The sequence below is a fragment of the Centroberyx affinis genome, unplaced genomic scaffold (genome assembly GCF_046629955.1).
Source record: "Centroberyx affinis isolate AG114_WGS23_722 - 3 ecotype Tasmania unplaced genomic scaffold, CSIRO-AGI_Caff_v1 ptg003698l_1, whole genome shotgun sequence".
Taxonomy (NCBI): domain Eukaryota; kingdom Metazoa; phylum Chordata; class Actinopteri; order Beryciformes; family Berycidae; genus Centroberyx; species Centroberyx affinis.
Genome location: NW_027281590.1, coordinates 158,686 through 183,567, shown reverse-complemented (window position 1 = coordinate 183,567; position 24,882 = coordinate 158,686). Strand labels below are relative to the sequence as shown.

Sequence of the window (24,882 nt, the reverse complement as noted above, 5' to 3'; positions counted from 1 at the left end):
CTTTCTTTCTTTCTTTCTCTTCTTCATCCCCTCATGATTCGCTACCCTGACCATCACCACCCCCTCATCTTTCTCATAACTAAATAAATTACACATATCATTTATAAATCATTTATCAAGGGATCTACTGTCACATTTGCACAGAAAGCAGAAAGCAATTTCCTGTTGTGTTAATTTTCTCTGTATGAGTACAGATTTCCCCTGTGTTCATTCCCCAACTCTGTGTGTGTGTGTGTGTGTGTGTGTGTGTGTGTGTGTGTGTGTGTGTGTGTTTACAGATTGTAACTACACTCATGGCTGCCCCAGCGAGAGAACATCAGATGTCTCTCCATCTCTCTCCTTCTATCTCTCTCTCTCTCTCTCTCTACATCTGTCCCTTCGGCCCTCCATTGCTCCTTCCCTCCATCCATCCATCCATCCATCCATCCCTGCATCGCCATGACGATCAGAGCCACTCCATCCAAATCGACACACACACCGGGAGGAACAGATTGAGAGAAGAGGGAGAGAGAGGAGGAGTTACAGTGGGGACAGAGTGAAGAGGAGGGAGAAGAAGAGCAAGAGGGAGAGGAGAGGAGAGGAGAGGAGAGGAGAGGAGAGGAGAGGAGAGGAGAGGAGAGGAGGAAGAAGGAGATTGAAGACAAGAAGAAAGGAGAAGACAGGAGAGGATGAGAGAGGAGAAGCGGGGAAGATGGTAGAGGAAATGAAGGAGAGAATAGAAGGAGAGAAGAACAATCGAAGGCTCTCTCTCTCACACACACACACACACACACACACACACACACACACACACACACAGTGGGAGGCCAGCCGTCTGTGAAAGAGTTGAAGTCACATCTGAATGATCGCTCAGCGGAGCGAAAGAGCAGCATCATCGAAAAACAGAGAGAGAGAGAGCAAGAGAGAGAAAGAGAGAGAGAGTGAGAGAGAGAGAGAGGGTAAGGAAGGAGAGTGCAACGGACAGAGAATGGACAGAAATAATAGAGATACAGTGAGAGATGGACAGAATAGAAAGGCAAAAGTGTTGAGTCTACCTGTTTAACCCAAAAGAAAGAAAGAAAGACACAAAGAAACAAACAGAATGAGAGAGGAACAGGAATCGAGAGACAAAAAAATAGAGTCAACTGAAGAGGCAGAGTGAGGGAATGACTTTGAACTTCGAGAGAACTTTATTAAATATGTTTTGGGTTAACATAGATCAAGCCATATACATTGCAGGTAACCATGTAATTAAAACCCACATCATGCTGCTGCTCCTCAGCATATTAAACAGGCCTCTTAACCTGCATGGCACTGTGGACAAAACGCAGGCAGAGAAAGCGTGCGAGAAAGAGAGTAGAGTGCTGCTTTGAAGAGTTCCTCCTGTTGTGCCTGGAGGTGACTTTGCTGTGTGTGTGTGTGTGTGTGTGTGTGTGTGTGTGTTGGAGAGGGAGAGAGAGGGAGAGAGAGAGAGAGAGAGAGAGAGAGAGAGAGAGAGAGAGAGGTGTGAGAGTCAGAGAGTCTGTGGTTAGCTACTGGGATAGATAGCTGACAAATCAAATGAGGCAATGTCCTTCTCTCCTCTCCTCTCCTTCCTCTCCTCTCCTTCCTCTCCTTCCCTCCTCTCCTTTCCTCCTCTCTCACTCTCACTCTCGCTCCCTTACTCTCGCTTAAGAGCTGTGAGACAGCTAATTGAGATATTATCAGCCAATGACCTTGTGTCGCAGGCGAATCCCCACCAATTAAAAATCAGGCCATTTCCTTGTCAACTCTGCGTAATGGAAATTCATACAGTCCACAATAAATGAGAAACACACACACACATACACACACATACACAAACATGCAAACACGCATCTGCACATGCACATGTACACACACACGCAAAAGGTAATTCTGTGATAATAGATGGCCACCATGCATTAAGTCAAGCATGTCAAATACCAGAGAGAGAGTAAAGGCGTGAGAGAGAACGAAATGATGTACAATGAGAGGTCAGTGTGTGTGTGTGTGTGTGGTTAACATTGGAGGACAGTAGAAGGGTATCCAACTAACTTCTCAACTCACTCAATCACAAAGAGACAGAGAGAGCGTGGCTACAGAGAGAGAGAGAGAGAGAGAGAGAGAGAGAATGAGAATGATAGAGCGAGGCAGACAGAGAGTGACGTAGAGAGAAATAGCGATGGAAACGGAGAACGATGTGGTGAGACGGGGAGACAGATTGTAAGAGAGGAGAGATTCAGATAGACAGAGAGATAGTGGAGCAAAGAGGGGGAGATAGAGAAGTTAAAGAAAAGAAGAGAGAGAGCGAGAGAGAGAGAGAGACTCAGTGGGAGGGTGACAGTGTGTGAGAGAGAATGACAGAAAACAGGAAATACTCCAAGGAGAGAAATCCCCAGTGTGTACGGGATCTCTTAATTATCAGTAAACAATGCTTACCTATTCTGACACGCATACACGCACACGTGCATACACACACACACACACACACACACACACACATACACACACACACACACACACACACACACACACACACACAAAACAATGTTCATTTTTCCTTTGACCCAACGCAATTTTATTCCCTGAGAATCCAGTGACAGCCTCTTATTGCTGGTCCAGCATGAAGGAAGGGAAGGAAGGAAAGAAGGAAGCAAGCAAGGAAAGGAGGAAGTAAGAAGGAAGGGAAGGAAGGAAGGAAGGAAGGAGGGAAGGAAGGAATGAATGAACGGTTGGTGAAAACAATCAACATTTTCAATTACGCTGATCGCTGGTTTGATTATTGGAATCAATTACTGTGACAGGTCATGGTCAAGGACACCTGTACGGACTACCATAGTGTAGATATACTTACCTTCCATCCTTCATTCCTTCCGTCCTTCCTTCCTTCCTTCCTTCCTTCCTTCCTTCCTTCAGCAGTGAGTCACTATAACAAGAACACTATCACCGCTAATGGAGGAAATGTGAACTTAAAAAAACATTAGTAAGGATTATTAATCATATAATAGTAGTATGGACTGCTGGTTCCTGTGTATTTATGCAGGGGGCCACGAATGCATAAAAGATGAATGAAGGAATGAGAGATTATCATGGGGAAATATGGTTGGAAAACTGTCTTTGCGTCTGATCTATGAGCTTTCAGACAATATATTCCATATTCTGCCAACCTGTTGCTATTGTACTGAATTTTCAGTCGAAGACAAATTAGCATTTAAATGAGGCAAGTTATTTTCCTTGTGCATTACCTCCCTAGGTTACTGGCAATGAGTAACGCAATAGCTTTGACTGAGATGAGAAAAGGAAGATTGGTGGCTTTTTTACTGTTATTGACCCAGTGAGGGTTGACTGAGCACGCTCACTCTTTTTCAGCAACACCCTGCATCACACTCACAAAGTTACACACACACACACTCACAGCAGGGAGCAGCTCAGTACAGACTGAGCCTCCTACTGCCACTGAACAGCTCCACTGAGGCAGCTGGGGGTTTGGTGCATTGCTCAACGGTACTTTGAGTAGTAGTATTAGTTGTTAAAGGAACATTTAGGAGTAACTCCACACTAAAACACAATTTTTGAGTTGTAAACTTGTTTTTAGTACTATTTAGTTATTACTATTTAGCCCAAATGTTCCGGTGCTGTATCTATCTCACTAAACCTGGCTCAGTTTGCCCTCCAGTGGTTAAAATGAGCAGTTGGTGTTCAGTTGGAGATGCAGCTGTGTTCAAGGTCCTTTGGTAAAAAAAAAAAATGTTGCCAAAAAAATGTGACCACCCTGTTCCTCTTCTCACCAACCCGGGCCGACCCAAAACCCCCTTCCCCTGCCCCGCTCTTCACACCCGCTTTCTCAAGTATCCCTAACTGCGGCCTTGCATTTTTCAAAAATGTGCAGTGGGTGAAGAGAAGCTTTACTAGGTGCAAAATTACTCTTTATGGCCAATATGTCCACTCTGGCTCTGTGACGGTTACATCACGGTGGGGTTGTGGATGTGATGCCCAGCAGCAACGTTTACAGCATGGATGCAGCAGAGCAACAACAGCCAGACTTCGGTTTCTTTGAGGTGTTTTTCTTCAAAAACACTGGTGTCTGGTGGACATTGGCCTTTACTCTCCTCCTCCTGTTGTTATTGTTGCTCTGACTTCCCTGTGCTTGATAGCAACAACCAAGCAACCAACCAAAAGCCGATTTCAGGCAAATGGGGAGATTTCAGCATGTACACACAGGGTCACAGAGAGTTACATTTGCATATTGAAGCTTTGAATCCAATGGCAGCCATGTTAAGAGAAGATTTAATTGACTTCTTGTTATCTAAAAACATTGACTGAGCACACCAGAAGCTCATTTGCTGCCAGTTAGCAGTCTGTTAAACACAACTACAACAACACCCACTTCCCTGCATGTGTTTATGGACATCAGCATTAAATGTTTGCATAGTGTACAATTGACAGACAAGTACCTGGAACTAAATCTTATATTAGAGAGGCGATCTCTTTAAGGAATAATTATGTGTAAATACAGAATTTACTTTAAAGGCCCAATCCAAATAAAGTGAGCAGGGCAGCGGGCTCTCCTGAGCTCTAGACCAAATGGTGGCCAGTTAATACCCCAAGACTGGCAATTGAAAATCTGTGGACAGGGACACATTCTTTCTATCTCGGAGGTCATTTGGAAATAGAGTGCTGAGTAGCCTTCTCTCTGCCCCTGACTGGAAGGCTGTCTTTTTCTCGCTCTCGATTTCTCTGCTCTCTGCCCCTGACTGCGAAACTCCATAAAGAGTGATGGATGTTGATGGAGACACACAGAGTGGTGATTATGGATCATCACAGAGTAGCAAGGAAGGACGGAGACAGAGAGAAACCGAGAAAGAGAGAGACGACGACTGCGGGCTCAGAATGGTTAATGACAGTGTTGAATCTGTTTCTGCAGATGGAGCAGTTGCGCCACTGGGTGGTCAAACGCTTGACAACTGCCACCAAGGTTAAGATAAAAAAAACACTCACAGACTTACTGAATATAAGACTAAAGTTGTAAGATGAAATCCCAAAGCAGACATTAAAAACATTTCATTAAACTTAAGTAATATAATAAATAATAAAATAATAAAAATGTGATACTCCCAATGTGATACTACCATCAGGATTTTTTTTTTTTTACTTGCCGCCTCTACAGAGAGGTCAGAGGTCAGAAGTCAGAGGTCAGAGGTCAGGCTCGGCTACAGATCAGCACCCATGGAGCTGGTAGGGTCTTCAGCGCCTTGCTCAAGGACACGCTTGCTGACACAGGTGGGTGAGCCTGGAGAAAAGGACGGTCTCTCTGCTCATTATGGCACTCTGACTGCTGTCCAAAAATGGAAAAAAATAAATAAATAAAAATTTCTAGGTTTTTGTTTTCTGACCATTGCCATAGTATGAGTGAAGTGGAGAAAGAATCCTCTGGTAATGAATGAGTCAAGATCGGTTATCAAAACGTATTCAATACAGTGATACCTGCTCATCTAAATACAATTTTCTGTCAGTATTTACACAAAATGGTAATAGTAACACAGGTTCCCAACACTGGTATGGGACACGTGCCTCACTGACCCTGTAGCTGAAGCCTTTTTATAATCACATCTGATGGGTAAATGAGTATTTAGTACATCAGGGGAGGTTCTATATTCTGAAACAGAACTTGAAAATGTCCCAGTTGTTTTTTTTGCACGTCTCTCTACCATCAGCCCTCCTGTCACACCCTCCTGCCTGAAGGCTGAGGAACACAGACTGAGCATTTCTCCAGTTTGGTACATTTGATACTGAGATAGTTCAACCTTTTCACTCAGGCAGCCATGCAACTTCTCTGTTTTAAAGCGCCATGCCTGAAATGTGTGGAAATCAGCTCAAGGCCTCATGATGTTTCTATTAAGCTTTTGTTAAAGTTCTGTATTGATATATAGTATGTGCAAACAAAACCATTACATTAACAGATTAATGTGTTACATTAGTGAGCAGTAGAGCGCACATAAACGAGCCAACAAAGTGGTAAATACGACTCAGAAATTCCGAATTTAATGCTGTAGGCTCTATCTTTATTATAAACCATAAAGGAAGGTTTTGTGTCTGTCATTATTTAGATACTTCTGCTGCTAATGTGGGTTTAGCTCTACAATATTTATTGGCCCAATGAATGCAAGTAAGCCCAGCACAATCATTTTAGGGTGTAACGCAGAAGTGATATAACGAGTAGAGTAGCTAATTACATTTCCCGGGCAGTAATAAGTAAAGTAATTCATAACTATTAAAGGATAAGGCCGGTGTTTTTTCTAGGAGTAGGAGGAGTAGAGCAAACGCATTGTTGATTTTGTTATTTTCATAGGATTTGTTGACGGTAAGCAATGCATTAAAAAACACCGGCCTTATCCTTTAAGAAAAGTAGTGCAGTGAGTAATGTGCAATTTATCACTTTTTTCCAGTAGCGAGTAATGTGCAATTTATCACTTTTTTCCAGTAATGACCCCAACAGTCACTGAGTAAAGTGTGTGCTCTTGTCAAACTGAAGTCCAGTTGGACTGGAACCATGTCCCAGAGGAAGGTTTGAGGAACAGATGGTTGCCTTGTGGTTGGTGGCCATCCATCCTGCCATTGTCTTCACACTGGTTTCATGCCGGTCCTTTGCAGCGGGCACTTGACAGCCAGTCCCCCGCTCAACTGTGTGGACAACATGCTGGAGCTTGTCCTTGGACTGGGAGGAGGCAGAGAAAATAACAGACTGTGATGAAGTATGTGAGTTAGCTTTCAGTTGTTGACCCGTAAAATTGGTTGTGAAACTTCGAGCTTCTTCGGTTGCTGCAGAAAAGAACATCAGCTAGTGGGCTTTCTTGATTTAACGAGATCTCGTCCCAAGATCTCATCCCTTGCGGGTACGCAGGTTCTTTTGAAAATCGATCCTCATCTCTACAGTTTTTCAGGTTTTTTAGCTGAAGTCTGGCTCTTTCCCGCACATATGGGCTCATCGTTGCTGACGAGGCCCAACAGGGTGATGTCATCTACAAATTTGGGCAGCTTGACAGACAGGTGACAGTTATTGGTGTACAGGGAGTAGCGGAGGGGAGAGAGCACACACATCTCTCTCTCTCTCTCTCTCTGTGCTCAAAGACAGGAAGGGTCACGGCTGCACAAACTGCCTTCCATGTGACAAGAAGTCCAATATCCACCAGCAGATTTATGGAGTGGCGTTCAGCCGGGAAATTCGGCCATAGAGCGGCTCCAGGATGATGGCGCTGAGCTCAGAGCGATGGTCAACAACCAATATCCTGGCACTTATAGGCCCGTGTTGACTGCATCATCCACTTCAGCCTGTGGGCCAACTGCAGGGGGTCAAGGAGCGAGTCTGCGATACATCTGAGGTAGAAAAGTACAGAGTCCACCAAGGACTTCATTAAGACTGAGGTCAGCGCCACTGGCCTGGAGTCACCGAGGCAGGTAACCTTGTCCTTACCGAGCACAGGAGCGACGGCGACTGATTTACAGCAGGTGAGGGTGTCACTTAGGGACAAGCAGGGTCTAAATGGTTAAATACTAACTATTACCGAAGTACACAGGCCATGTATGTAGATTAAGCAAAAATGCACGTAAATACATGTTCAGAAGAGAGCAAAATCACTTCTGCTCTTTTATATTTTGTCTAACCCAAAGTTATGTGAAATAAATTGGTATTAGCTGTGATTCCCTCTTCCTCCTGGCAACTGGAAGACCCCTCCATATCCATTTATTGACATGGACATCATTCTCTCTCTCTCTCTCTCTCTCTCTCTTTCAGAACTCTCAACACTTTCTCTCAACTCAAAATGCAGCTCTGTAAAAAAAAAAAAAAAAAAAAAAAATTATGGAAGATCTAGCCAATATTTTTGTCAGCTGCTTCTGCTGAATATAAATACAGGCAATTATTTCCAAAATTTTATGAAGAAAAAGAGAATCAATGATTTTTTTTGTGCATGAAAACAGACACAAAATCACACAATGAATTTGGCCCAAGCTCAGTCAGCAGGTGAGAAGCTGTTTGGTTAGACAAGTTAGGTCAGTGTGGATTAAGGAGAGAGTTGGCCTTAGTTGGGAAACACCTAGACAGAAAATGTGTGGGGAGTTGGAAAAACTGCAGCATGTCTTATCTCTTGCCTCAGTGCAGGAGGCACAGTTAGGACAGGAGGCTCTATACAACCCAAGCTGGCTGCGCTTGGATTAACTGTGTATTCATTTTTAAACTACTGTGAGTGACTGTACAATGATGAGAAATTCTCATACTTTCACCACAACAGTGAAGACAGACTTACTTATGTCGTAAATTAGAGGATAAATTCTACCTTTTCAGGTTTTTCCACAATTGCTTAGACACATTTCCTGAAATGATACTATAAACACGAAAACAAAAACAACAAACAAAAAACCCACATTGTTCTGGCAAAACCTGAGACATCTAAGACAAAATTAGACACTAAAAACATGTTAACTTCGAACATAAATTAAACTTTGCCTTCAGATGACACACAAAAGCTAGACTACTTAATATCCATTAGGCCAGTGATTCTCAACCTTTTTCATATCAAGGACCCCTAATTTAGTCCACATTAGGGCTACGGACCCCATTTGATGAGATTTGGTATCTCGGACCTAAATCTGAGAATATTTTTATTGTTAGATGTGATTTTGTCCAGAATTCCATGACTATCTGTATTGTAGATAGAGAGATAACAGTGAAACTATTATCAAAACAGTCATTCTTCTACATTCTCTAATTGTTTTAACTTCTTGTAAATGAAATAATGCTGAAGTTTCACAATTCATCAATTTGCTGGGGACCCCCTGGAACCCCCTCAAGGACCACTGGTGGTCCCTGGACCCCACGTTGAGAACCACTGCATTAGGCTACACACTGGTGAGATAAATTAAAACACTGCTGTAAAATTTGTTGATGAATCTGTAATCACGTTCAAAGGTTCAGCAAAACTGCAGTTTGTGTGAAAACAAGTGAATAATGGTTTAGCTTTGTTGAACGAGCCTTTCTTTTGTTGGCTATTAATGGCTTGGGGTGTTTTGTTAATACCAGCAATTTCTGTGTAAGCGACTGTGAAAAACTGTAAACTGTGGAAGCCAGCAAAACAGGCTACCGGGAAGTCTCGCGTTACCAGCCCTCCAAATCTCGTTCAAGGGATCAATCAGGAAGTGAATGGCGGAAATATAGATCCACCTCACGCTTTCGGTTGCAAATCCTGGACTATACTTTTTGTACCGAAAGGAGAGGACAGCTAAATAAAAAAGCAACAAATGTACTCAAACAGAAACGGTGGAAGCTTTTGAAGAAACGATGTCGCTGCGTTTACCCACCTGGCTAACTCGCTAACTAAGTCAATGGGCGGATAGCCAGCCAGTGGTCCAGCTGAGGGTGTACTGACAGCTCGCCAGATTCCCACAGGTATGTTTATATTTACATTTTGCATTTTACTTACATTATACAACTTATCTAACGTCACAGAATATGCTAGAAGAGTAAGTATAAAACCTCCTGAATTAGCATGTGTGCAACTTTGAAGCAGCCAGATGAGTTGAAGGGACATAACAACCGTGCTAAAACAGCAGCACAGTTTATGAAACGTTAAAAAACATCCCCTGCATCATTAGCATAAGCTTAGATAAGCTAACTGTCTGTACGGGCAACATGGCAGCTAGTATCACAGCTATCACAGTGTATATTCACATCTTGACAGCTAGACCCATATGCTCTCAGTAGGGCATTTTGTTGGGCATTTGAGCATTTCTTTCATGAATTTTGTAACAAAAAATGGTGCTTAAGTTTTAGGCTTATATGGTGTCCATGGCTTGAAATTGCCACCAGCCTAATGGTGCTAAATTACTTCCAGTCAAATTGCAGTAAATTACCACCTACCAGCCAAAGAAATTGTAAATCTGTGACTGTTAAGGTTGACATTTCTACCTGTATCACCAACGTGTCCATAATCAGTCTATTATATTCTGAAAAAAGTAGTAGTTAGTTTTAGTATTAATGTCAAGCTCTATTTTTAGCATCCTACAATTTGATGTTATCTCTGTACATGTGGCCCTGCTGTCAAGTAGCTTGCCAGTTTTATTTTCAGCGAACCGGAGACAACACAATGACAAAAAAAACCCCGGAGAACAAGTTAATCGACTAGATGCTCAACAATAGGCTTGACAGATTATCTCTTGATTTGAACCAGTAACACTACTCCTTGCCAAAAACAAGACTAATTTGCAACATGCCATCCAGCAGGGCATGAAGCTGCGTCGTCAAACATAATTTAATTTCTCTGATGACAAAGTGCCGTCGTCTTTAGAATAAACCGAGCTGATTGAGGACAAGCTGGCTACCTGCCAAAGCTCTCCCATCTGATGAACACATGCTTACACCCAGCAGCATTCCCTCACACCACACTATCAATTTGGGTTCTTATAAATTGCTCAGCCCCTTATTCTTCCTCCAGGTGAAGGTGGACCTAACGTTACTCTACAGTCTAATCTGCTTGCCCTCATTTCTAGACACATGGCCCTGCTCCTCAGCTAGCCGCGGGAGACGACGCAACCAGACGACGCTAGCAAAATGTTCCAGAAAACATCGTTCACCACCCTGATCGTGGGGGTGTTTGTGGTGTACGTGCTCCACACCTGCTGGGTGATGTATGGGATAGTGTACACCAAACCCTGCGACAGCCCCAGCGGAGACAACTGCATCGCCCCCTTCCTAGCAGGGAAACCCAAACTACAGGTCGGTACCATGGATGGATGGTCAGCCTTTGTCTGTCTCTTTCTTCTTTCTGTCTGGTCACCTGTCTGCCTTTATTTCAGCCTCTATGTTTCTTATATTTGTTAGCTGGCCAGTTGCCTGTCCGTCGATCCGTCTTTCTCTCTGTTCACCTCTCTCTGCGATGGGTTCGGTTTGATCAGCAGGCTAGGAAGAAGGCCATATGTTCGTGACGTTGTGGGTTCAAATCTGCCTCACGGCCTTTGTCACCTGCACCTCCCCCCCTGCCTCCCACCATAATATGCTGTCTAAATATAATAATATCTCTCATATCTATCTCTGTCTACCAGTTGAGTATCTACAGTGCGCTGCGGCCCAATGCAGACGGAGGACATACCCTGATCCACAAAGAAGAGGACTTTGATGTCAGCAGCAAGTTTGAGAGGTAGGTGCGACTCAAACGATGCAACTTTAAGGTTTTTTCAGTATTTCAAGGTCTCCAGAGTGCTGTAATGAGCCGGCAGCCTTCAGCATGAGAGAAAACATTCAGTCAGATTCAACATCTTTGTAAAATACCTGATGAACACTGAGCTTTAAAACAAGGCCTCTCGTGGCTTATCGCTTATATAATCCCTGGCTTATTTGGGTAAATGGATATCAATTTAATACTGCTAGGTATTAAAAAGAGAATACTGTGTAAAGCCTTTCCACGAAATACAGGAAACATGGCACTCTGAATTACTAACCGCTAATCGTTCCCGGTCTGGACCGGTTGTGACAGGTGCAGCTGTCCAGCCAAGTCAGACCAGGTTAGGTTCGGGACGGGTTCATCTAGGTTTGGCCAGTTTGGCCAGTTTGTAATGACAAGAGATGCAAACACTCCACTAGGGCTGCAACTAACAGTGATTTTTATTATCGATTTATTTTTTTTGACCAATTAATAATTTAGCCTATAAAATGTAAAATGTAAAGTTACCCGAGCTCAAATTGATATCTTAAAATTGCTTACTTAGTCTGACCAGCAGCCACAATGTATTCATTTTAGAATGATGTGATACTGAGAAACGCAGCAAGTCTTGGCATTTGTGAAGCTGTAACCAGCAAATGTTTGGTATTTGTACTTGATAAATGACTTAAACAGTTAATCCAACATCAAAATTATAATTATTTTCTGTCGATTGATTAATTGACTAATCGTTGCAGCACTGCACTCCACAGTATGGCTAAACCCTTTCCAGTGGAAATCAGTCAGTTCACAGTGTGTTTGATTGTGCTCTAAACATGTTGATATTGACTCTCTCTCTCTCTCTCCTCCCTCCCTTCCTTTCTCTCCTCTTCTTCCTTCTCTTCCTTTCCTCCAGGATAGTCAATGTCTCCCTCCCCAAGAAGACCCGCAACAATGGGACTTTGTACGCGTTAATATTCGTCCATCAGGCTGGCATCACTCCATGGCAGGACCCAAGACAGGTCCACATGGTGGCTCAGCTCACGACATACATGGTCCCTAAACCGCCGGAGATCTCTCTGATAGCTGGAGAGGACCAAACACAGGTAATAATTAATAGTAATCGCTTCTCATGGTCACTCAGCAGACCGCTTGCGATGTTCCAACACCACCTGTCATCGGCTTAACTGCAGAAGATAAAGACACATAGATGTACAGTAGATATAAACGCCTATGTAGAAATGCAGTTTGTATGGGAAAAAGCATCTGTGTAGAAGTTTGGTTTGGAGAGGAACCACATTGTATGAACATTCAGAGACTCATGACAATAGATATAACTATATACAATATTAATACAAGGATGTGAGGACGGTGTATGACTACCCACCTCTGGTACTATAGCTTTTCCATCTTATTGATATAGATACAAAAGGCTTTTGTTCCAAACCCTACATCTATTTTGGGAATAAAATTGATAACCTGATGTTAATTTGGTCTGTGTCTGTACCTGTCTGTCCCGTAACAGAGCCAGAAAGAAGAAGCCCAGCAGCAGAAAAAGCATCATGGCAAGCCTGCGGCAGGGGGAGGAGGCGGAGGCGGGCCCTCCTCCATGTCGGATCACCCAGTCTCCCATTGGCGCTCCCGCCTGACACTCAACGTCGTCGGCGACCACTTCCAGTTCGATAGAGAATACCTGCCAAGTGATGTGCACAGATACCTCAGAGTGTAAGATAATAGATATAGATAGACGCACAAAACACTCATCTTGGGCCTTAAAATGGTACGTTAATTCAGTACAACTACCAAATGGTACTGTTTTTGTGATCAAATTATAGTTATCACCACTAACATTAAATCAGAATTGGGTGGAAGAATTTCAGCCCTGTGTTTTACATAAATCCAGCCATCTGCTTTTCCAAATGAATACATAGTTTACTTGAAAAAATCTTTCCTTGGGAATTGTTTATCATATAGCAATTACAATTGCTTTATAAAATGATTTAAACTAACTAGTAAAATTTTTAATGATAAACCGTATTGATCTAATGAACCAATCCAATGTTGAAAGGGCACATTAAGATGAGGAGAATCAGGGGACGTCAAAAGTGTGTGTGTGTGTTTCAGGTTCCAGAATGGTAGGAAGATGGTGTATCTACCTCTGCTGTTTGTTGATGAGCTAAGCAACCGAGTCAAGGATCTAGTGGTAAGTTATCACCTTTAAATAAATATTTTATAATATAATTGACCGTCAGTCAGCTAATTGCTCAGTAGTTTGTAGATAGCTGATGATTTGCAGAGAGATTGAGCTGCCAAGTCCAGAACCTGGTGAGAGAGTTGAAACTCATCTTTGTTCCTACAAAGCTTCAGGAGAGAGATGTTCAACTGCAGCGTTTTTTTTCTCACTGCTAATTTTCCGGTTGAACTCAGTGAGGGAAAACATGCATGCAGTGATATATCCCAGTCTTGAAGCTTTGTCGCCAAAATCTGATGATTCAAAGCTGGTTTGACACCTCAGTTCCTTGTTTATTTGTTTTTATTGATCATGTACTGCATCCTGCCTCAGAGCAGTGGAGAGCCAAACCTCGTCACAGCTGAATATCATTGAAATACAGTGAAATGCCAAAAACATACATACAACAACATATCAAAACAAGACTTTTGGAAGTCATTGCACATTAAAAAAATATTGACTATATATGAAAAGTGACTATTGTATATAATGTTGATTTGTCCATATACTGGTCTTTTGGCACCCTGTAAATAGGGGTGGGGGTGGGGGTTTAAATGGCTGAAAATACCCTCAAACTAAAGTTGAATCTCTGCACTTGTCATTACACATTAAAACTTTTAAGAGCATGGAACCAGTATATCAGCGTGTTGCTGAATAAATACTTCAGTAGCTCATTATAGAATAATTAGGGAGATAATTAGTCATTAGTCTTTTTAGTTAGACGGTTAAGATTGTAGAGCAATTTGGTTAATTAGATTAAATTGATACTTTGTCCATGTATCTGAGTCTCTCTCTCTCTCTCTCTCTCTCTCTCTCTCTCTCTCTCTCTCTCTGTGTCTCTGTGTGTGTGTAGGAGATCAACAGCACCTCCAAGGAGCTCTCTCTGACCATCTCCTACGACTCCATCTCTCTGGGGAGACTACGATTCTGGATCCACATGCAAGACGCTGTCTACTCACTGCAACAGTTTGGTATGCTGCACACGCACACACACGCACTCATATATGTATGACACACACCCATGTAGTCCCTCACAGACACACACTTTTCTGAAACACATATTTGAACAGTCTGTATTGACACTTTGAGGTACCTGTCTACATCACTATTCAGGTATTCTAATACAGTGTGTGTGTGTGTGTGTGTGTGTGTGTGTTGGCCTGTGTATGTTTATCTGTTGAAGGTTTCACAGAGAAGGATGCTGATGAGATTAAAGGAATCTTCGTCGACACCAACCTGTACTTCCTGGCTCTCACCTTCTTCGTAGCTGCCTTCCATGTGAGTCTGTCCTCTAGCTTACAACAAGAGGCTTTGACTACAATAGACTAGACCAGAATAGACCGGCATAGAGTAAAATAGAATAGGACTAGATGGCACCCTGTATAATGCAAATCTCCACTGAGCGCTGAACAATTCTCCAACTTGCAAAGCTGCAGCCTCCGTAAGGGTTTATGTTTGTTTATCCTTTGTCTTCCGGGTTTCATTGTTCTTTGCACTTAAACACAAAATCCTGTTGTGGAAAACTTTTATCTTTTCTAAACTTCATTTTCACATTGTAGCATTCATAACCATGACTGTCTACCTTCTTTATAGTTACCTTCCATGTGCGTGGACTCTGTAACATAAAAAAAAAAAAACACTTTAATTCGAAATATCAACACCTCAACAATGAAAAGAGAACAGAGCAATATGGTTTATTGAATATGTCATGTTAGTTGTCATAGTACCTGGCTTGACACATTGAGTTTTTAATGGATATCTGATGTCTGTCTGTATTGTGCTTTCTCTCCTCTCTCCGTCTCTTTTCTAGCTCCTCTTTGACTTCCTGGCCTTCAAAAATGACATCAGCTTCTGGAAGCAGAAGAAAAGCATGGTGGGAATGTCCAGCAAAGCAGGTGGGTCGTCCTATCACAGCTCTGCATTCTGCTACCAGCAACCCTCTGGTACACCATTCAACCAATCGAAGTACTGGAGGATGTTGTCATAACAGAGTTTAGTTAAGTTGTATTATCGACACCATGTTGCTGCTTCTTCTGTAGAACTGTCTAAGACACTGAAATCGTGTCAGTGCCGGGTTTTGGTTTTAGCCCAGTGTGGAGTTTTTGTTTTTTTGTTTGTTTTGTTTACTTTCTTACACACAGACACTGCAGGGAGCTGCTCCATACAAGTACAATCTTAACAGAAGAAGAAGACGAAGAATTAATTAAAAACATTATTGAACAATTAAATCAATAAATAAAATGTGCAAAGAATGTGGAAAATCATATCAGTCGTGGATGCCATGACATGACATAACCCTAGAAACAACACCTAGAAATTACTTGAACTAGAAATGGCAGTGGTCCCCATGCAAGTCTGGAAATTATAGAAAATTGTTTTGTCATGGAAATTGTCAAAACACAAAATTGGAAATTGAAAAAATACAAAAAAAGATGACAATGTTTGAAAAGTTTGGAGATTCAGCACCACACTATAAATTGCTTGCGCCTGACACATCGAGTGACATCGAGTCACATAAATCTGCAATGTCTGCAATGAGATCTGTGGAAATATGGATTGTGGGAACTGCAGGAAACACGGAGAGAATATTATATAACCCGACAGGCTATGTGTCTAATTGGTTGAAAATACAGAAATGGTTTGATCATCTGCTGTGTATAGTGTCATCCAGAGAACATCTGATTAGATACCTAATTGGACCAAGTGATTCTTCAGCTGTGTCAACAACGTGGGCAGAGAATTTTCATAACATCACATCTGGGTTGTGTGTTTGTGTTCCAGTGCTGTGGCGATGTTTCAGCACCATAGTGATTTTCCTCTATTTGTTTGATGAGCAGACCAGCCTGCTGGTCCTCATACCTGCTGGCATCGGCTCTATCATTGAGGTAAATAAATACACATACACACACACACTTAAAATACACATGCATACATACATACATACATGTACACACATATCATCCATAAATACCTACATACATACATATATATATATACACATAACTCCACGTAAACATGGATACGTTGGGGGGGGATGGGATGTTCTTCTCTGCTGTAGCCCAAATTGTGATTCAGGCTGATAGGACCGGTGTATTTTTACATTAAAATGTTGCCTAGTGCAGCTTTAAGGGTAAGCCTGAGTAGAAATCAAGTTAAGGTGGAGTCTAAAAGGTTAAACTGCCTGATTCTTACTGATTAATCTATAATATGTTGTGTTTTGGGAATGGTTGTTTGTGCCAGGTATGGAAGGTGAAGAAGGCCTTCAAGATTCAGGTTTTCTGGAAAGGAGGCAAACCGACATTCTTGGTAGGTGTGTGTGTGCGTGCGTGTGTGTATGTATGTGTGTGTGTGTGTGTGTATGTCTGTCTCAAGCACATCACATTTCCAAAAAAATCTGCTTTTTCAGAACTGGTTAACTAGTTCTTTTTCCGTTATCTGCTATACATCTTTACCATACAGTATAAATTAAATATAGCCAGTGTAGGATTTACTCTAACTGGCTGTATGTCGATGGTAAATGAATTGATACATCGACCATCAGCACTATTTTCTCTAGCCCCTGTGCACTGCGTTCTATCAGTAGATTTTATTTTATTTATTTCCTCTCCCTGCTGCTGTAATATACCACTTTACCGGAATGGGATTTCATGGAAAATTGAACCTGAGAACTCCCAAATTGGATCAAATGAAAGCACAGAGCAGATGCTGGAGCCACAGCCACAAATTTAAGGCCGTGATAAATGGATAAACAAAACAAATATTTTGAGGCAGCAGAAATGGGCAATATGCCACAGCTGTGATAGACACAGGGATTGGCCTTGTCACTAATTTAAGTGGATAATACTGTTCTATATTGAGCAGTTATAATGAAAGAATAGTTTGTCATGATCTCTATGACCACAAGAAGTTGAGGAAGAAAATGCTGCATGTGCCAACTGTGAATCTGTGTGTGTTTTTCTTTTGTGTGTCGACAGTTTGGGAAATTAGATGAATCAGAGAGGAGAACAGAAGAGTACGATACTCTGGTAAGACACTTACACAGATAACACACCATGCACACACAGACAGCTACACACACCATACACATGTACGGTAAATGAATCATGTACAACATCATCATCATGTACAACCATACAGTATTTTGAAACATGTCATTTAATTTCATTAATGTCCACTAGAATTGAAAATACCAAAGATGTTGATATAAGATGCTAGAAGTGCAGAAAAAGTAGTTGGGTCCTCAAATCATGGAGTCCAATAATCATGATTATAATATTTAGTAAAATTTTTGAGATTTTCATTTTGGCCATAATTGTGATGCCCTAGATTGCATTGAGGGACACAATGCATGCTTAACATCCTCGCCTCTTATCTGCCAGACAGTTAGAAGAGCAGAGGGGTTGTGTTGTTTTGTGTGGAAGCATCAAATCCAAAATGTGGATGCATCTCTGTACACACAGATAATCATTAACACCGCATTGAAACTACAAGTGTAACTACCACTATTGAATTGTCCTTACTGATATGCATACACACATCTAATTGTATTGATAATGTGTGATGTTTTTTTTTATCTCATGCTGCAGCTTGTTGCTGTTTTTATGTTCTCGGCGCTGCTGCCACAAAGTCCAAGACAGATTTCCCAGCAGAGACAACACAGTTTATCTTGTCTAATTGTAATAGTGCTAATTGTACTGTGCTCTCTGTTTCTCTCCAGGCAATGAAGTATCTATCATATCTGCTCTACCCGTTGTGCATTGGCGGGGCTGTGTACGCACTAATATTCCTACGATATAAGAGGTAGGTATCTGTGAGTTGTCTACACATTACCTTGGGCCAGTAAAAACTCCAGCGAAACTAAATGCACGACCAGTAACATCTTAATAAGCTTAACAAAGGGATCATGGTGTAAAAGTACATAACATACACATTTTCTTGACTTGTCTGGTTTGACTTGATAGACTTACTGTGTGTGATATATTAAATCCTGAGTAAACCCATTTGACCATTTACCCTCCCTCTCCAAATTAGTCATAAATCTTGGACAAATTTCAAGCAGGAATACAAGGGAATTTATATCATTGTTTATTCTTGTTCTCATTCTTAATATTCTTATTTTCTCTCTCTCATTGTCTCTCTCCCTCTCCCTCCCTCCCTCCCCTCTCTCTCTCCCCTCTCTCTCTCCCTCTCTCTATCTTAGTTGGTACTCTTGGCTGATCAACAGTTTGGTCAACGGTAAGCTATTTTCTCCTCTGTACACAATAATAACAACACAATAAAATATCAGCTTCTACCTAATAAATGCATTCACCAATGAAATCACTGTAAATTAGGAATGTAATAACAGTAGGAGTACTGTTCCAGGTATCTTTGCCTTTGGGTTCCATTATTAGGTTAAAAAGAACAGGAATAATCAATATAATCACAATAATGGCTGTTCTCATCTTGACTATTACAGGTGTCTACGCCTTCGGCTTCCTCTTCATGCTTCCTCAACTGTTTGTCAACTATAAGGTCAGTTCAGCACTTGTGGAATTTTTTTTTTTGTTAAACGTAATATGATAAAATGGATATATTTCTAAGATCCGTTGAAAATTTGAGTCACGATTTAGTGCTGAGGGGAAAAAACACTGAATGCTGGTGGTGACTAAAAAATCTGCTTAAAAAGTGAAAATATTGCTTCATTCTCTAAAAACAAAACAAAAAGCTTCTCAGAGCAGCACTGCATTTGATTTGATGTTCTGTTCTTTCAATGTTCCACAATAACTTGTTTTGTTCCTTCTGCCATCCAACAGCTGAAATCTGTGGCCCACCTGCCCTGGAAAGCCTTCATGTATAAGGTGAGAATACAGCTCCTGTTAGTCAGTCAGTCAGTTATTTAGTCAGTTAGTTAGTTAGGGATGTGCTGAACATACTGTAACTGGGATCTGTCTCATATCCATAAAATCCTGAGCATGCTGATTGGATGATGATCTGGTTCGGGGAAAATTGATATGAGTTGAAGGCATGTGGAGTTTACTGTAACTTAACCAGCCAAGTCCATACAAACCGTATCATTAGCATCTACAGGCATATTATAAATTAAGGAATTGATGGATCAAACACTACTTGCTGCACACATCAAGCTCCATCTGAACTGGAATAGCACCAGTTTCCTCAGTGTTTCTGTCCTCAAGTTGACTTTGACTTTAAAGCTGTTTTTTGATGGTTTTTGCTTCAGGAAGACAGATGTTGAGGTTCACTGTGTTGAAAGTTATTTGACAATCTCCACTGGCTGTGGTAACTTTTTACATGTTTGACAAGTCGAAGCTGCGCTGTGGAGACGTAGTCCTCATGCAAAATTGAAAAACGCGGTTGCTGCTCTTTGTGGACGGTGAGGCTTTAGGCTCCGTGCTTTCGCAGAATGAAACAGCGGCGTACAGTATGCTAATGAACACAGTGTTGAACCATGTCAGCCACTGCTCCCACAGCACAGATGACACCTCTACATGATCCGATGACAGGCAGAGGCACAAAAAGTCTGTTTGGTTGGGGGTCATTTCGTCTGACCGTTAAAACTAAAACGACACTGTGCAAAAACCCTTTGATAGTTGCTCAAATTAAAGCTTTGAAATGAAACCTTCATTAAAAATTCATCAGTCATTTCAAAGTGTTTAGAAAATCCAGAGCAACACATCAAGGAGTCTCTCACTTTTCAAATATTACTATTTATGGAGCTGAATGTATTTTGATATTGACTGATCTGTTATCAGGAAATCAGCTCCTTCATTGATGACAAGTGTTCTGTCACAGGTGATCGATTGATAGATATCGGTTAGCTAACTGAAATCTCCAACCCAGGCATTCACTATGTATAGACACATACAGGTTTTATTAATTCATTGATAACTCCAGGCGTTAAGTACATCCCTTGATAGTTGTGTTTTCTTACTCATCAGTTCATCAGTTCACAAGATGTTTTTCCTCAGGCTATTTGTGGGTTGATATGAGTTAATTGACAATGTATCTCTGTCCCAAGAGTTTAATACCTTTTATCAGAGATTAATTGTAGATTAACTGAGACTAACTGAATAAAATTGTTAATTTGTGGACTCCCAAAGCATTTTGTGGGAAATTGGTACCTCTGATGGTGATTTGTGCTGCTTGCTTGTCTAATCCTTCCCATCCACAGTTTGGCCCCTCCCTCCCTCCACCCCTCCCTCCCTCCCTCCCTCCACTACAGCGAGGGACTGGGGCAAAATGTTTTCAGATGCAAATTAGTGTTTGACGCCATCTAGCGACCTCCAGCAGCCAACAGCTACTTTCCTTGGAGGAGAGCTGGCAACACACAGTGTCACAAACACTGAATATGCTTATCAGTGATGTGTGCAGATGTTTTTTTGGGAGATTATTCATTGATATTGATTGATCATTTCCAGGCTTTCAATACCTTCATCGACGATGTGTTTGCCTTCATCATCACCATGCCGACTTCCCACAGACTGGCCTGTTTCAGAGACGACGTGGTCTTTCTCATTTACCTCTACCAGAGATGGTACACACACACACACACACACACACACACACACACACACACACACACTCATGCTCATTTACTAATTCACCAACAAAACATACCCAACATTTTTTCTAACCAAATTAGGACTGCAACTGCAACAGTTATTTTTCTTGTCCATTAATCTATCAGTTATTTTTTAGATTAATCAATATAATGTCAAAAATAATGACAAATGCTCATCACAAGTTATCAGAGCTGTGTTCAAGTGATGTGTTGAAATTGCTTACTTAGCATGACCAGCAGCTGCAAAAAATCATATTAATCAATTATCAAAATTATTATCAATACAATCAATACATTCAATACTATTCGATTAATCGACTTTCAGCACTAAACCAAATCCACCAAACACTGCCATTGCTGTGCTAACTGCTTCTTTCTCTCCGTCTGTCTCTGTCCCTCCTCAGGCTCTATCCAGTGGACAAGACAAGAGTAAACGAATATGGAGTTTCTTATGATGAGCAGCCCAAAGGAAAGACTCACAAGGACTAGAGAAGAAAGATCTGGTCTAGTATCTGCTGGTTTGGTCTGCTGTCCACTGGGCTTGTCTGGTATCCGCTGATCTTGTCTGGTCTGGAGTATCTACTGGGCTGGTTTTGAAAATACAGACTTGTGAACAAACAGGCACCAGAAAAAAAATAGTTTCTGGTCAATTGGTTGTAAATGGACCAGGTGTATAAACAAAACATCCTCCTGGTTTGGATTTTTCACACCTGTCCCATAGTGCAAAGTGTGAAAAGTCAGTGTGGGACCAGGTAGCATCCGTCTAAGAATCCCCCTTCTTTATGCACCTGGCCCAGGCTGAACAATGTGAATGTCTTTTTCCTCTCTCTGTTTTTGGGGCAATGAAAGGACACTGGATTTACATTTAAAAGTTATTATATTTTCAAAAATTCACCCTTTTTTTGCAGGCAGTTTCAGACCAACTCTAGTCAGCGTATCACAACTGGACTTGGCCCTGATTGGCTTCCCTCTCTCAAGAATTACTGAAATCCGTCCAATCAGTGCAGTTTGCAGCATTTGAACTGGAAAGCCTCGACTCAGTAGGTTTAGTCTGCAAATTAATTCAATTCAACTTTTAACTGAACTACATTTTTTATATTTGCAAAACCTCATGAAGAACATTATTCTTTTCCTGAGCCATAGTATATTTAAAAACAAAACATTGAAAACTTTGCATAAGTTCAGCATCAGTCAGCCTCCGACATTAGCTACCCAAGGGATCTGCTGTCAAAACCATCATTCATGCTTTTTTTTTTACGGCCAGTTCAAAATCTTAATAATTGCATAAAAGGGAAAAGTACCTCACGGACCCAAACAATATTACCTGGTTCTACTTTGCCTCATCTGATACAGTATGTGCTCAAATGTGATTTTTAGTCTAGGTTTTGTTTTTAGATGGAAGATTGAGTGGTTGTGACTACAGATCCCCAGAGTGGCCTGTAGTGGTGCCTGACATTGCATAGACTCCAATAGAAATATGTGCAGTAAAAACCTAAAATGGTCTACCTAACTGAAATAACACTTTAAGCCTCAAGGCTTACTAGGAGCAACATAACATATCGGCAGATGAGGACAGGAGGGAAGGAACCAGTGAGCAAATATTGCCATTTTTACAGATTTTACAGTTGTGATACGACTCAAATTTTTCTTTACATCTAGTTTCAAGTCCACTAATTTTGTCTGCAAGGGTCAAATATAAACCCCAAACTAAACAGGAATTGAAGAAGTTCCTGGCATATTACCACGTATCATTGTCAATACCATGACAACCCATTAAGTTCTTTACATTCTTAAGACTTCTCTCGACCCTCTCATGACCAATATGCTGAAAATAAAAATGACTCAAGAATTCCACTGAACTGCTACAAGTGGCAGTTTGGAAAACCTATTTTCCAAACTTAAACTTCCAAAATTAAATTAATGTGTCCACAAATATTGACTAGGTTATGTTAGGCAACAGGGGTAAAATATATGAATTCTTAAATTGAGGGGTATTCTCATTTTAAGCTTGAATTGCCCCTACGAAACATTCAAAGTTATCTTATTTTAATAATTTTTTTTTTAAGTTGCCTGAAGAAACCTGATAAATTTCTTCTTTTAGTTTTTACCTTCACAACTGACAATGGTCTGAAGGAGAACAGTTTGCATTGAGAGGCCAGAGAACTAGTTTGGTTGTGACCGTTTTTAGGAACCAATATCTAAAAATGTTTTACCCACAGAACTAGAATGAATTGAATGGACATTCCCCATCAAATTAACCTTTTTTTTTTTTGAATGGTTAGATCGCTGGCACATTTGGCAAAGGTGGAGAGAGTTTGACTTACTGCAAGTGGAACTATTGTTACCTCAGTTCAATATTACTATAGTCAGCAGTTTGAGTACTTGTCACCCCAAATAATCGTGTAGTAGTTTTCCTCAAACTTTTAAGTACACATAACACATAACAAAAAAACTTGAGTAACTGTAATTATGTACTTTCCACCTCTGCTGTTAACGGCTTGATAATGTAGAAACAGTGCAGGAGATTCAGATGTGTTGCCATGGCGACGGGATCAATTGCCTGAACATTCCAGATGCTGTAGTGTAGAAGTATCTGAGTCTCCTGCTCTGTCCACACATGAAATAATGCTCATTTCTATTACGCTATACCAAAGCAGGTCACCATCCTAAGCCAGAGTGTCCTTTCTATCCATTCTAGTTCTGTAGTTTTACCTGCTGGAGTATTTTGTCTTACCAGGGCCAAGGAAACAAGTTATAGTGCCAAATGTGAGGATGATACCTTGATTGAATTGTGTTTTTAAATTGTGCGCTTATCAAGTTCACTTCTGTTCACCATTATTGATCCGTCTGATGTTTTTAAATATAAACTGACATTCTGGAAAAATAAATTGTAAGACTTCAGGAAAGTATTACTACATCTGGATTTACACAGTAACAAAAATCTGATTTTCTGGCACAGGTCTAACTTTCTAAATAGAGACGATGTACTTGGAATCTGTTTTTTCCTTGTTCAGACAGCCATGAGGACATTAGATCTGTGCCACAAATCCAAAGAGTTTTGAGTCCCTGTGTAAATGCAGCCAAAAGGGATCTGTCTGAAATTTGCCTTGAAATGGTTTTACTTATTGAAAATGTTTGTGTTTTTGATGGAGATTAAATAAAATTGACCGAATAGACATCTGCTTTGCACTGGTTTTAAAACCTCTGGACCATTTATATCTGTTCATATCCTCCCTCCACCCACAGTATGTTCAGATTATAGTGATAATGAGAACAGAAAACACACAATGCACAATCACCTTTCACACTGTCTCTTTCCTTACAGTGCACATATCCAAATCTACACATTCTGTACATGTTATCTAGCTGTAATTTAAATGGAGTAGTTTTTCATAATGCACATCTACCAAATTTTACTGTGAATGAGCACATTTTTGCACATCCTTTATATTTGCTGTACTTTCAGTTTACCTTTCTCATCCCCCCCCTCCTTACTAATATACATACTACACAAATTTGAGATTTTGGTGTATTCCCATGTTCTGCATGTTTTTCCAGGTATTTGTTCCAGAAGGTTCTGCTACATACTACTGCTAGTACAGCCTGTTCACATTAATCCATACCGTTTCATATTTCCATTCATACATTTCTATTTTAGTATGTTCTAGTGTTAAAACTGTAAATATTAATTGTAATTATTGTGTATGTTTATGACCCCTTTTTGCTGTATCCCATTTGCAGCGGCCCAATTTCCCCATGGAGCTCATTAAAGGAAACTTTCACCCTCAGGGGATGCTCAGCACATTCCAGGACTTATTATGAAATTATGCAATTTATATGATTATATTATTGTACCCAGTTTCCCCTCAATCTGCCCTGTGTACTTCTACTTCAGTAATTTCCTACATTTCCCACAATGCCTT

The 24,882-nt window shown here is 40.9% G+C and overlaps 1 protein-coding gene across 1 annotated transcript; it reads left to right on the top strand.

Annotated features, from left to right (window-relative positions):
• The first annotated feature begins 9,171 nt into the window (after positions 1-9,171).
• On the top strand, positions 9,172-24,670 carry clptm1l (CLPTM1 like). The gene is made up of 18 exons (XM_071540623.1): positions 9,172-9,421; positions 10,522-10,747; positions 11,074-11,168; positions 12,085-12,274; positions 12,694-12,893; positions 13,293-13,371; positions 14,252-14,369; positions 14,582-14,676; positions 15,209-15,293; positions 16,180-16,283; positions 16,639-16,704; positions 17,373-17,423; positions 18,116-18,198; positions 18,599-18,633; positions 18,857-18,912; positions 19,194-19,238; positions 20,817-20,932; positions 21,364-24,670. The coding sequence occupies exons 2-18, from the start codon at positions 10,583-10,585 to the stop codon at positions 21,446-21,448; spliced, it is 1,668 nt and encodes a 555-aa protein (XP_071396724.1). The 5' UTR covers positions 9,172-9,421; positions 10,522-10,582; the 3' UTR covers positions 21,449-24,670.
• The last annotated feature ends 212 nt before the right edge of the window (positions 24,671-24,882 follow it).

Bases quoted from the DNA above. Each gene is read 5' to 3' on its own strand.
- clptm1l (XM_071540623.1), top strand. From the start codon at position 10,583: ATGTTCCAGAAAACATCGTTCACCACCCTGATCGTGGGGGTGTTTGTG. The intron at 16,284-16,638 runs GTAAATAAATAC...TGTTTGTGCCAG, and splicing joins GCATCGGCTCTATCATTGAG to GTATGGAAGGTGAAGAAGGC. The intron at 17,424-18,115 runs GTAAGACACTTA...GTTTCTCTCCAG, and splicing joins CAGAAGAGTACGATACTCTG to GCAATGAAGTATCTATCATA.